General features: G+C 39.3%; 1 protein-coding gene across 1 annotated transcript; it reads right to left on the bottom strand.

Moving 5' to 3' along the window:
- Positions 1 to 7,535: 7,535 nt before the first annotated feature.
- Positions 7,536 to 7,694, bottom strand: BT62DRAFT_879397 (uncharacterized protein; the record flags this gene model as incomplete). The annotated part of the gene is made up of 1 exon (XM_043182589.1): positions 7,536 to 7,694. A coding segment is annotated over one exon (159 nt), but the record flags the coding sequence as incomplete, so codon positions are not given.
- Positions 7,695 to 13,711: the final 6,017 nt, after the last annotated feature.

Below are 13,711 nucleotides of genomic sequence, written 5' to 3'. Positions count from 1 at the left end.
AAACCTTGCAAGCTGAGAATCTGACTAGAGATCTCTGGAAACTGAAGGGAAACTGATTGATGAAAGGACAACTCCCTGCTGATAAAGCTGAAACAAGTGGACAGCCCAAGAGAGATGACTCTGAGGCCACTAAACAGAGGTTTACAACTGTTAATAGGAGAATCATCAGGAAGTCAGAAGAGTGAATCTCTGGAAGTTCAGTCACTTATGATGACTCTCTTCATTTCTTCTCCATGTTGCACTAGAGAGTACCACCCTTTGATGGCTATCCAAATCTGATGAGGCTGCTTGCCCTTGACTTGGTTCTTATACAGTGCAAACTGGACCTTGTACAAAAACCCTGGCCCTTTAAGGGACAATCTGATAATATTGATCACTTCTTGATTGATTGCAAGCAATACTTTGAAGTATATTCTGCCTATCTATCTACTGATATTTATCAGATTGTCTTTGCTATGTTTTATTTTGAGGACAAGATCAAAGTTTGGTGAATCTTAAAGAGTCAGAACCTTTATTCTGTGATCAGAGGGCACCACTAACTGCCATCCTGGCCAGTATTTAAACAGATGATGTGTGATAAATTCATTGACCTGGCTGTCCAGGAGGTCCACAAATAGAAGATGAAGGATCTTTGAATAGGAGACAAAATGGCCATCAAATACTTCAATGAGTTTGAATGACTTGCCAAACTAGCTGGGCTTATCAACAATATTGATGATGATAGATGCTTGGTTGAATATCTGAAAAATGAGATCTTCTGCTCTTATATCATAATGATCTCCAACATTAGTTTCAACATCCCAAAGGGATATGAAAAGTGGAAGGCATGGATCATTATGGTGAACAAAGAGCAATACAGATAGAAGGCAGAAAATGTTTATCAGCAGGATGACCAATGATCCAGCAATCAAAGAAAGGCTAATATGCCAACCCTTGCTGAGCTCAACACATCTGCCTTGACTTTCACACTCTTCTATTCAACCCAAAAGACTGGTACAGGAGTTACCTACACTGGACAGGGAAAACCTATAGATGTTGACTGATTGAGAAAGGAGATGAAATGCTTCAATTGTAGAGAGAAAGATCATCTGTTTCAGAATTGCCTGAAGAAGAAATAAACACATGAGGATATTCAGACACAGATTGCTGAGTTGCAGAAGAAAGCAGATGAGCTTGAAGAACTTGGAAAGGACATGAAGGTTGAGGAGATAAAAAACTGAACCAATGAGTGAGTGATTCTATTCAGTTGGCCAAAGGACTTAATGGTCTGTCTCAGAATACTGCTGGTCAGACTTATGCTAGCTCTGTAGGTACTTATTTACATGTGCATTCAAATATACCTGATTCTGCTATCTCAAACACACTAAAGGAATCACAAAAACCTAGGACAGGCCATTCAAAATGCCAAAGATGAAGGTGAGGCCAAAACAGTACTCAAGAATTGGATACACCAAACATGAGCTGAAGAAGTAATTGATGAGATGATTGAAGGAATGAAGAAGACACAAAAGAATCAGGCCTTGGAGTGGTTAGACAAATTGAGAGGATCCAAGAAATATATCTGGCAACAAAAGGCTACTGAAAGGGACCTAATGACAAAGATACAAATTGAGACTCTAATCAGTCAGTCTGCACATACCATCAGTGCTCTGATTGACAGCAGCTGCACCAAAAGTTCTATCAATCATGCTTTCATCACCAAGCACAGTCTCCCAACATGAGCCACAGCAGGACTTATTCCTGTCTACAATGCTGATAGCACCAAGAACCAAGCTGATTTGATCATAGAGTTTGTCAAACTCTGACTAATAATCAGAACAGATCAATTTAGCTGTGACTGACTTGGGATCCAAGGAGATCTTTCTTGATTATGACTGGCTCACACAGTATAATCCATTGATCAATCAGAAGATGAGCTGGATTACCTTTGCATGATACTGCTGCTGAAAAATCTCCTTTGAGCTGCTGAATGAAGACCTGGAAGACTGCTGGGATGAGGAGATAGAGGATAGAGAAACAATATTGGCTATAGATCTGAATCATACAATCCACATCTGAGCTATACATCATGCCAATGATCTGGCAGTAAAGGCAAATGAAAAGAAGGAAACCAAAACATTTGAAGAACTGGTACCTGAATGGGCACAAGATTTCTGTGATCTGTTTGCCAAAGAGAGTTTCAACAAATTACCAGAACTGAAGCCTTGGGATCATGCTATCAAACTCATCCACAATGCTAGCACCAACCTTAATTGCAAGGTATACAATCTCAGCTTGCTGGAACAGATCAAATTGGATAAGTTTTTAGAAGAAAACTTGTCCAGTGGATGAATTAGATCATCAAAATCCCTTATAGCATCACCCTTCTTCTTTGTCAAAAAGAGGAATGGCAAACTCTGACTGGTCCAGGACTACTGAAAACTCAATAAGATAATGATCAAGAACTGCTATCCTCTCTTATTGATTTTTGAATTAATAGATAAACTGTGTGGCACTCAATATTACACCAAGCTTGATGTTCAATAGAGATACAACAATGTGTGGATTAAAGAGGAAGATGAATGGAAGGCTGCATTCCAGACTAACCATAATCTGTTCAAGCTCATGGTCATATTCTTTAGATTAACCAATTTGCCCACAACTTTCCAGTGGATGATGAATGACATCTTCAAGAACCTCATTGCCACAGAGAAGGTCACAATCTATTTAGATGACATCTTGATTATGTTGAAAGATCAAGACAAACATCAATGCCTATTCTGTCAAGTATTAGGACTAATGAGGAAGCATAAGCTGTTTCTCAAGGCCAAGAAGTGTGAGTTTGAGATACTGGAGATCAAGTATCTCAGAGTAATCATCAATAAGAAAAGTATCTGAATGGATCCCATCAAGGTGGCCAGAGTAACAGAGTGGCTGATGCCAACCAAGAAGAAGGAATTACAATCCTTTCTTGGATTTATAAGCTTTTACCACTGATTTATCCAAGATTACAGCAAGATTGTCTGCTCTATGACTCAGCTCATGGGAAATGCTCTCTGAGCCTAGAGAATCACCCAACAGGCCACATTCAACAACTTGAAGAGACAATTAGCTGAGGATGTGGTACTTGCAATATCAACAGAGAATGGGAAGTTCTGAGTTGAGGCTGACTCAAGCAAGAGAGCAATTGGAGCAGTACTCTCAAAAGAGCAGGAAGGGAAATGGTGACCTGTCACATTCCTCTCAAAAGCACTGACCACCATAGAACAAAACTATGAAATTTATGACAAGAAACTCTTGGCCATTATGTTGGCACTTGCTGAATGGAGGCATTATCTGATCAGTGCCATTCACACCTTCAAGATCTGGACTGATCATCAAAATCTACACTACTTTCAATTACTGCAGAAGCTCAACCAATGATAAGCCCACTGAGTCACTGAGCTCACTCAGTATTAATACATCTTATATCACAAGGCTAAAATGGCAAATAAGAAGATGGACCTGCTGAGCCACAGGCTTGATCATGATCAGAGAGGGGAGGACAATAAAGAAGTAACCCTTCTGAAACTAGAACATTTCTATGCTATGATCATGCCAACAGAAGAAGTCCATGAATAAATCAAGAGTGTGATATAATAAACAGAATTATGAGATCAATGGATTGCTCCATCAATCAATTATGAGCAGGGCATGACTAAGTCAGGAGACTTGATTTACTATAATAATCAAATTTACATTTTCTACAACCATACTCTTTAGAGAGAAATTATCATAATGTCTTATGACCACATCACTACAGGACACTCAGAGATCGCAAAAATGAAGGAGTTGATGCTGAGAGAATACTGATGACCAAAGATGAGACAGAATGTCAAGAAGTATGTTAAGAGATATGAAACCTGTTATAGAACCAAATCAAGCATGCAGGTACAAGCCATCCCACTTTATCTAAATGAGATTCCCACAGAATCATGAACCCACATCCAGTCAACATAATCACTGGACTCCTTAAATGTAATAGCTATGATGCTATTATTATCATCATTGATCAGTTCTCAAAAGTGATCATTTTAATTGTATGTTCAATGGAACTGTCTTCTGAGAGGTGAGCAAAGATTCTATATGGTGAAGTTTATATGAAGCATGGAACACCACAAGGCATTATTTCAGACTATGGACCACAATTCATCTCTAAATTTCTTGATAATCTCTATTGTCCTTTTAACATCTGAAGCAATGCCTCAACCACCTATCACCCTCAAACTGATGGGCAAACCAAACATACTAATCAAGAGATTAAAAAGTATCTTTGGATGTTTATTAATCACAGACAGAATGATGAACCAAATAGCTTGCTCTTGTAGCATTTTAACATAATAACTGCATCCACTCTGCAACAAATAAGACACCCTTCTTTATTAACCATGGATGCCATCCTCATATCATGGTCATTAACTGACACAATACAATGACTCTTGCATCCTTGGACTTCACACAACTCATGTCCTTCATTTACACCAAAAAACATACCACTCTCAAGAAGGCTGCTGTCATCATAAAGAAACAATATAATAAACACCAGCAGCCTGCCTATGACTATTCTATCAATGACAAGATCTGGCTCAACACCAGCAACCTTTACCTGCCTTGCCTAAAACACAAGCTTGCCAACAAATGTACTGGTCCTTTTACTATCTTTGCAAAGATTAGCACTTCTCCATACTGCCTAAAGCTGCCTAACATCTAATATATATATCTGGTCTTCAATAAAACTCTCTTTACTCCATACATTACACTTGCCTTTTCTAACCAGGAAACTCCACCTTCTCCCAAACCCATCTTGATTGAAGATGAAGAACACTATGAAGTCAAATAAATTTTGGATCACAAACTTCAGAAAGTTCAAGCCTGTAGTGGTAGTAGCCACACTGTGCTCTATTATCTGATTAAATAGAAGGGTTATGGACCTGAATCCAACTAATAGACCTATAAACATAATCTCAATGCTGACAATGCCATCCATAACTATGAAATCTCAATCAATTGATCCATCAGAATAATAGTCTTAAGAGAGGGATGATATTATGATTTTTCTCTATTTCTATATCTTTTTCTTATTTTATCAGAGTGCCTATCTTATCTTGAGTGCCTTGAAGGGTGTGGAATCAGTATTAAAATGCAAAACAGTACAATAAATAGTAGTTATATTTATTATAAGCAGAACAGTATATAAGTAGGATATCTCTTGCTGTAGTAGCTCAGCTTCAAGCTATAAGTTTATTTCATACTATCTTCTCTTGAGCCTTGCCTGTCATTGGCCTTGAAAGCACTTCATCTGCTAAAACACAATATAGTGCTAGTTTATCACATGTTCAGATCATATACCAGTTAGATCTAACAGATATCTCAAAGATCTGTGGCATAATTCTCAGTCTTGTCATGGAGAGAGTCTTTCCATTCCCCAAAATTGAGAGACCAGAATTCATTCCAAAGACCATGAATGACTGAGGAGATGAAGAGTTCATTTAGATGAAACTAAAGGATATTCTCCAAGCAATTGACATTGAATAGTGTGTTAACTACAAAATCCTTTAAAGCATATAGTGTAGCCTGCAAGGATAGATCATTGAGTAGATGTGAAGGAGGAGAGGGTAGAAAATCAGCTGACTCAGTAGATTGAGCAGCAGAAGATATAGATATAGATGATGTAGAAGTATTTGATCAGACATAGCCATGCCTAAAACATAGGCCAATATCCTGATCCTTGCATTTGTGCTTTTAAGGCCTTAAAGATCTAAGCCCTGCTACTACTACTACTACCTCTGCTGTTACCTCTTCCAAATCTAAGTCTCTTTTTTGGTTGAAGGTTGGCACATTCAATGGTGTCTCTAGCTCAGTGTCTTAAGCCACACTTGTTATAAGTACCATGCCTATGGTGATTAGTATATGGATCTTAGCAGAAACCCAGATTCCAGTTTTCACATGGAACTGTTGATCTTTTCACAGCAGAGAGTGAAGCAAATAAAAATCATGTTGTGTCTGAAGAAGTTGAAGGAGAGTAAAAGACCTGAGTAAGAATGGGAATTTGTAGTTCACTTTGGACATCCATGTGAAAAGAGGACTTAGCATATCACAGCTGAACTTCTTCATCAATATGAATGGCAACTGTAGAGTCATGAGGTACAGTCTGAAAAACTGATCATATATTCTTGGTAAACTTTAAGTTCAGCCTCACAGTGATGTGCTGGGAAACAGCTAAGTGGCTAAGAGAGGTGAGTGAGGAATGAACTCTCAAACACCTACCTCTAACCACTTAATGCATGATCACCAATACAGGTGAGTTTGGGTGGTTTGAGTACAGTAGAAGCACTCTGCAGACTCAGATAAATCAGATATAAAGATATAAAGGCAGTTTATTCAAGGCTAGCTTATGTTCTAAGATGCAATACTCACAAAGAGAGGTAGGAATAAAACATAGTATGTGAATTGAGACTTAAACTGCAGAGCTATAGTGCTCAGCTTAACTTAGAAAACTCCAAAACCTAATATCAAGTCTCTCAAGCACTGAAACTTAGCTAGCTGCACCTGTGGCTAGCTAACAGTCCTTGAAACCAGAGAACTGATACCCAAATACTGAAACCCTTATTAAGCCAGAACAAAATTATGCCAAAATCCAAAGTCTGATAAAGACTTCAACTCTTATTCAATACAGGTGACTTAGTAACAAATGCTATCTAAGTTAAGGTTACACACAAAACCACTGATACAGAGACTAATTACTGAGAGCTAGAATGCCTAAATCACAGGAGTGGGTTGTCTGCCACATGATTCCCCCTCATCCTGCTTTTATACATAACTAACTGATACAGAATCTATAAATAATTTGGTTTAGTTACTTATTTCTCTTGTTAGCTCCAAAATTAAGTTATTATTCCACTTTGGCACTCCTCATATATCCTTTTCAGGCACTCCAGGACTCCTCTGGCACTCTGTTTCTATATCTCATGATTATTTACTATATAATTGACCATCCCATGGTTTCACTTGTTACTTCTGGACTCACTATTGATTACAATTGATCAATCAGTGATCCAAGGCAGCTAAGCTCTCTGGTTGTGGCTTATTCTCTGAACTATGCACATCTTTAGTTATTTATGCCTGAGGAATCCTCACTGTATGCATTTTACATCAGACCAGATGTGCTAGCCATAGGCTAATGAGTTCTATTTTGCTTCTATTCCTGGTTTGGGTGCTAGCTGGATGTACTTCACTGCTAGTCATGATAATAAACTCCTGAACTAGACTATGGTATACCAGCTCTGATGGCATTTAGAATTGGCCTGAACATGGTACTATTTCTAAGTCCAAATTGACTTGGCATTTTATTATAGTGGTGTTATTTCTCTAAATCCAATTTGACTTCAAGGTTATTAACCCAGTGCAAAGTTATTTTGGCTAAGTCCACATTGATCTTTAGTCTTCTTAGAATAGCATGGCTATCAGCTCAGAGCCTCAGCTATAGCCCTTGAATGGCTAGCTTGATACAATATATATTAACAGTGCAGATAAAGAATCTGAACACCTCTAGCCCAGGCATCATACACTCTGCACCAGTTGGATTCTGACCTGAGAGGCTTCTTAGCAGATACAATATCCTTTCTGATAATGGCATATCCTGCCATAAGCTCTTTTGCCTCTTTATTGTGATTATATTCTTAGTCTATTAAAGCAAAAAGTTTCAAAAAATCAACATACTGGTCCTAAATAATGAGTCACCAGAATGGCTGAGCAATAGGTTCAGACAGAGACTGGGCTTGAAGAACCATGATAAGATTGTCAAGTAATTTTTTAGTGACATAAACTTGTCTAAGTCAGAACAACTTAGCAAGATGAGAATCTGAGATACTAATGGCAACAATAGATGTGAGGTGAGGTGTTTAGACAAGGACCATTAAAGAAATAGAAGCTGTCCTTAGTGAGACAGTGTCACTGAGCCCCAGAATACTAGTGAGAACTGTAGTGATAGAGCTCTGAGGATCATTTCTGACTATGCTCAGGTTATAGCAGTAGGTATATCCAGATCTGATGGCATCCATTTATGCTGAAACATATATGGCTCTCAAAAAAACTGCTGCCACCATGAAATAGATGCTTGATAAATGAATTAGAGCTTTGTATGGAGTATCACCCAAGCAGCTTCTTCAACTACCTGAGATTTGGCTTTTTGATGATATTCAGCAGCAGCTTTGGGTTTCTCAACTTGCTTTTGCCAAAACTCCTTGATCTTGGTCTGAGACAAGTCTAGTGGAGTGACCTTCCTGTGGTCTGTCACACCAATATCCTTATTGCCACTATTTTGTATGTTAGAGAAGGCAACAGTTGAGCTCTATGGGCCAGCTTGCTTAATCTGCTCTTGCAGAAGTCTGATGTAATCTCTAGCAGCCTCAGATGAAATGCCAAGCTGGTGAAGTCTGTCTACAAAGTCAAGAATATTGATAGTGTCTCTAACACATTTTTCAACAAGGTCTTCACAATGTTTAGCTAAGGCAGTGACATGGGAATGAAGAAGAGACACCTTGCACTGATGTCTCTCATAAATCAGCATCAGCTGAGACTCAACATTGAGATAGAGATAGCACCAGCAATTCTTTTTTATGGATGAGTGGAGCTCTATATCTCTGCATCAACAGAGATTGTCACAATCTCAAGATGTTATGACTCTTTCTTTATCTTATCTTTTTACCTTATCTTACTTTATCTTTTTTCATTTCTTATCTTATCAGAATGCCTATTTTATCTTAAGCATCTACTGATAGGCATGGGAAAGATGATATAATCACAACAGACAGGCAGCACTATTGTATTCAGTCACTTTGCCCACAGACAATACTCTATTGTCTACTTCTCAATGACCAGGCAAAACAAGTAGTATAGTACAGGACAGTACAATAGGCAGTAGTTATATTTATTATAACCCAGACAGTATATAAGTAGTATAGCTCTCACTGTAGTAGTCCAGCTTCAAGTTATAAGTTTATTTTATACTTCTCTTCTTTTGAGCTTGACTATCTCAAAGCCTTGATGCACATCAAATACACAAAAAGATGGACTCTGACATGACTATATGAGTATGATACAGTATCAGTTTATCATGTGTATAAGATCACATGCTGTGCAGATATGAGAGCCATGCAAAAACACTCCCTACTCTTGGAATTTGTCTTTATGATAGCTAGAGCATGAGAAGTCTTGAGCTAAATGTCAGGTGATAGCCAAACAATCACAAATAAAATGTACTACAATAGCTGAGGTCCAACAATAACTAAAAATAAAGCAGAAGAATGAGAGTAAGAAGTTTTGGATGATGATAAGAGGAGGGAGATATAGAAGTTGATAGGCTACAACTGCCAGTGTTGATACTGAAGTGGTAGTCACATCAAGAGTTTAGAAGTTTGATCAGTATATTGACCTTAGCTTGAGACTGAGGCATATTCCTATATACTACTAACTTATATACTGTATAGAAAAGTCTTGGTGATCAGGCACAAAGTCTGTGTTTCACTGCCTCAAACTCAGTCAAAATGGCTGAACATGATTGGTCTCTAATCAAGCTACAAGTCAATGCAGCCAGATATGATTTAGAGACTAAAATCATGACAGAGAGTAGTGGAGTGGCCAGAACTGACCAAAAAAAAGAAACTACAGTCTTTTCTTGGATTTATCAACTTTTACTGCCACTTTATTAAAGAGTACAGCAAGATTATCCAGCTGATGACTCAACTTATGGGCAACATGCCTTGAACCTAGAGTACTGCTCAAACTGATGCATTCAATCATCTGAAAAAACAGCTGGCAGAGAATATTGTTCTGGTGATATCTATAAGCTATGGAAAATTCTGTGTGGAAGCAGATTCTAGTGAGGAGGCCATTGGCACTGTTTTGTTATAAGAACAGAAGAGTAAATAGTGATCAGTCATATTTTTATCTAAGGCCCTCAGTGACAGAGTGAAACTATGAGATTTACAACAAGAAATTGCTCATCATCATACTCATTCTGACAGAATGGTGACACTATCTCATAGAGGCAGTCCAAAGATTTAAGATCTGAACAGACCACCAAAACCTCTAATACTTCCACTTTCCTCAGAAACTGAATCAATGTCAAGCACAATGAGTTACAGAGCTGGCCAAGTATGACTTTGTATTTCAACATAAAGCTGAAACTGTAAACAAGAAAGCTGACCTATTCAGTCAATATACCAACCATAACTAAAGGAAGAATGACAATGAAAAAATAATAATCCTAAAACCCAAATATTTTCAGACCATAGTCATGCTTATAGAGGAAGAAGCACATAAGGGCATTAAAAGTGCCACCAGAAGAACAGAGTTGTGAGACCAGAAGGTAGCCTCATCAATCAATCATAGCAGAGAGATAATGAAGGAAGGCAATCTTATCTATTATGATAGAAGAATCTATATGCCTTAAGACCATGTATTCCATAGAGAGATCATCACTCATTTACATGACCATCTCATAGTAGAATATTCAGAGATCACTAAAATTAAAGAACTAATACTCTGAGAGTATTAGTTGCCAAAGATGAAGGAGAATATTGAGAAGTATATAAAAGCATGCAAGATATATCAATAGATGAAGTCAAGCACACAAGCAAAAGTGGCATCTTTCTGTCTAAATAAAATCCTGACAGAACTGTGGATTCATATTTTGATAGACATAATAACTGTCCTATCAGACTGTAATGGCTTCAATGTCATTATAGTCATTGTGGATCATTTCTCTAAGGCAATCATTTCAATTGTCTGCACTATTGAACTTTTGTCAGAAAGATAGGCAAAAATACTGTATAATAAGATGTACATCAAATATGACATGCCTCAAGTGGTCATCTCAGATCAGAGACCCTAATTCATTTCCAAATTTATGAAAAATCTCTACCACCTCCTGCAAGTTAAAAGCAATACATCAACTGTCTATCACCTACAGACTAATAGACAAATAGAGTGCATCAACTAAAAAATCAAAAAGTATCTACAAATCTTCATCAATTACTGCCAAAACAATTGAATAGAGTGGCTTGCACTGTTACAATTTTTCTTATTTTCTTTTCTTTTTCCTCAGAAATGACCCCTATCTTGCTTAGTCAGAGCACTTAGACCAGCGCTTAGAACCATAGGAATGCTTACTCAGCAAACCCAGTTGGTCACTCTCCTATCACAATGCTGTGTGCTGTGAAGAGAGAGACAATACCTCTTTTGTCCTCAACTTGCAGTGCAACAACAACAGCACAACAGCAAGACAACAGCTTTTGTGGAGAGTCTGGCAACAGCAGGAGTAACAGCTCTATGACAGACAATATCTTTTGTGAACATTTATTTATAGCATGATAACAGAACAGTATTTAAATAGCATAGCTCTCGCTGTAATACCTCAGCTTTGAGCTAAAGTTTTATCTTCACTATTTTATCTCGAGTGAACTGCAAATGCCTTGACTACACAACACTAGTCACACACAAGTGAACTCTGACAGTATAACCTGAAGTGCAAGGTTCTGTCAGTTTATCATGTGTCACTAGTCATGTGGAATTTGGGCTTAACAATTAGCTTAAAGCTTCTTGCTTTCTTTTCTCAGGCCCAACTATGCTGAGAAACTGAATGCCCCCTGCTCTAAATCTATCTGATCCAAACTTTACTCACAAGTTCTTCAAACTCTTAGCTTCTATCATTGGAACATTGATTGGTTTATTGGTGATCATACAGCTGTGCCATGGATGCCAATCCATTATCATCTGAGCCATTTGATACTACCAAGAGTTCCAGCATATCCATATAATCCTCTAAAATGTCATGCCAGACCTCCCCCTCTATGACATCCCTGCCTCTGTCCGAAACTCTTTCTGACACCCTGAAGAAATAGAATCTGAAGATGGGCCTGGAGGCTTGACTGAAGAATGTTCTAGAAAAGAGGAGCAGCAGCAGCAGCAACACGAATATCTCCCAAGACCCCCATTAGCAATCATCCGAGACCCTGGAAACCCTTGAGCTACAGGGTTTCGACGACTCTGACTTGACACCCCCATCCCCTCTTCTGAGCACAGCATCCCTGCATCAAGAACCACTGTTGCCCAGTCTGGAATTGGGCACTAGGCTAGAGACTCCTTGGATGCCATTCGGATGGCTCCAAGCACCAGAAGTACCAACAGACATCAACTCTGATATGCCCTATCAACAAGAAGCAGTGGAAGAGAAACAAGGGTCAGTAGTCCCGACCTCTTCTTTGATAACACTAACAGGGACGAGGTCCAATACTGGCAAGCAGCATCAAGAGTGGCCAGTAGACTGAAACAGAAACAAGGAAGAGCATCACACCTATCAAGATGTGATCCAGTGGTACCAAACCTAGTACAACTAACCCCTCGATCTCTCACTGAGTATCTTGAAAGACAGATATGGATTAACCACTACACCAATACTCCAGCTGGTACTACTACAATCAGCACTACCGACTCTCCATTCTGGGAACCTGCCACTCCTGCCAGTAAGCCCAACCCCTGGACCAAGGCAACTGCCAGAACCATCCATGCCAACAACTACCACTGCAGAGAGCCAACACTCCTCAATGATGACCATCTGTTATCATACAGGATGGACACCATTGCCGAGACTGATGATATTCCTGTCTGAGAAAATAGGATACCATCAGACCGGGGAACAATCAGGAGTGACAACAAACATATTGACCCTATCAGGGACCTCAAAAGGGTTCTCGATGGGCCAATTGCCAATCTCTTTCTTTGCCTCTGGTTCTATAGAAACTTCCACTGGTATCGCAGAGCAATGGCACTGCCAGCAGAAGGAGAAGAAGAGCAGCCCAACTGGAAGTCTACTTCTCGACCTGGATCTGATGACACCAAGTCGAGTACTCAGCCCCGACCCACTCACCCTGGAAACCTTTGGCCAGCAAGGCAGTTTCCTTCCCAAAAAGACCACCGATAAGGGGGCCAAAGGGGACGATGAGGCTGAGGAGGAGGATCAAGGCAGCCAGGCAGTGGACCCCATCCTTGAGTGAGGGAGTATCATCAGCATGACCATGCACCAAGGACAGGAAAAGAAACGATGGAAACAAGAGGCACAGGAAGAAGAATTCATCCAGTTATACTAAGAGCAGGTAGCTGAATTATAGAGGGATGATCACTGGCTATGATCATCCCTAGGATGAAGGTATACTGCTGCTGAGCACATCGAGTGAGAAGAGATTTTACAGTATGCCGTGACTGAGCATGCTATTTTTAATTTCAATCAGTGCTTTTTACATTACCAGATGATGGTGATGCTACCATATCAACCAAGGTTCAGCAAATGGGAGGCACCAATGCCATGGATGCCAAGTGTGATGCCACCCAAGTTGGCAAATATAGCATCATCAATTTGAACAGCGACATCAAGGTATTCACTCGCCACATCAGCTATCTGCAGTATGGCATCTCAGCTAGCCTGATCCTATGGACAGCTGAGAATCTATCATCCAAATCCCTGGACTGGCACAGGAAGCCGACTATTGGGAGGACAGCCTCCATCCAACAAAGCCGAAGGAAGTGGATCAGTCCCCACCAATTTGAAGAAGAACAACCCTAAAGCAACAGCACAGGGGTGGACCATCAAAGACAGACAGATTGTACGAAAAGAAGGACCAACAACACCAAGAAG

The sequence above is a fragment of the Guyanagaster necrorhizus genome, assembly GCF_019112545.1.
Source record: "Guyanagaster necrorhizus MCA 3950 unplaced genomic scaffold BT62scaffold_1, whole genome shotgun sequence".
NCBI classification, from domain to species: domain Eukaryota; kingdom Fungi; phylum Basidiomycota; class Agaricomycetes; order Agaricales; family Physalacriaceae; genus Guyanagaster; species Guyanagaster necrorhizus.
Note: the sequence above shows the minus strand (reverse complement) of the source record. Positions and strands in the feature narration are given on the sequence as shown.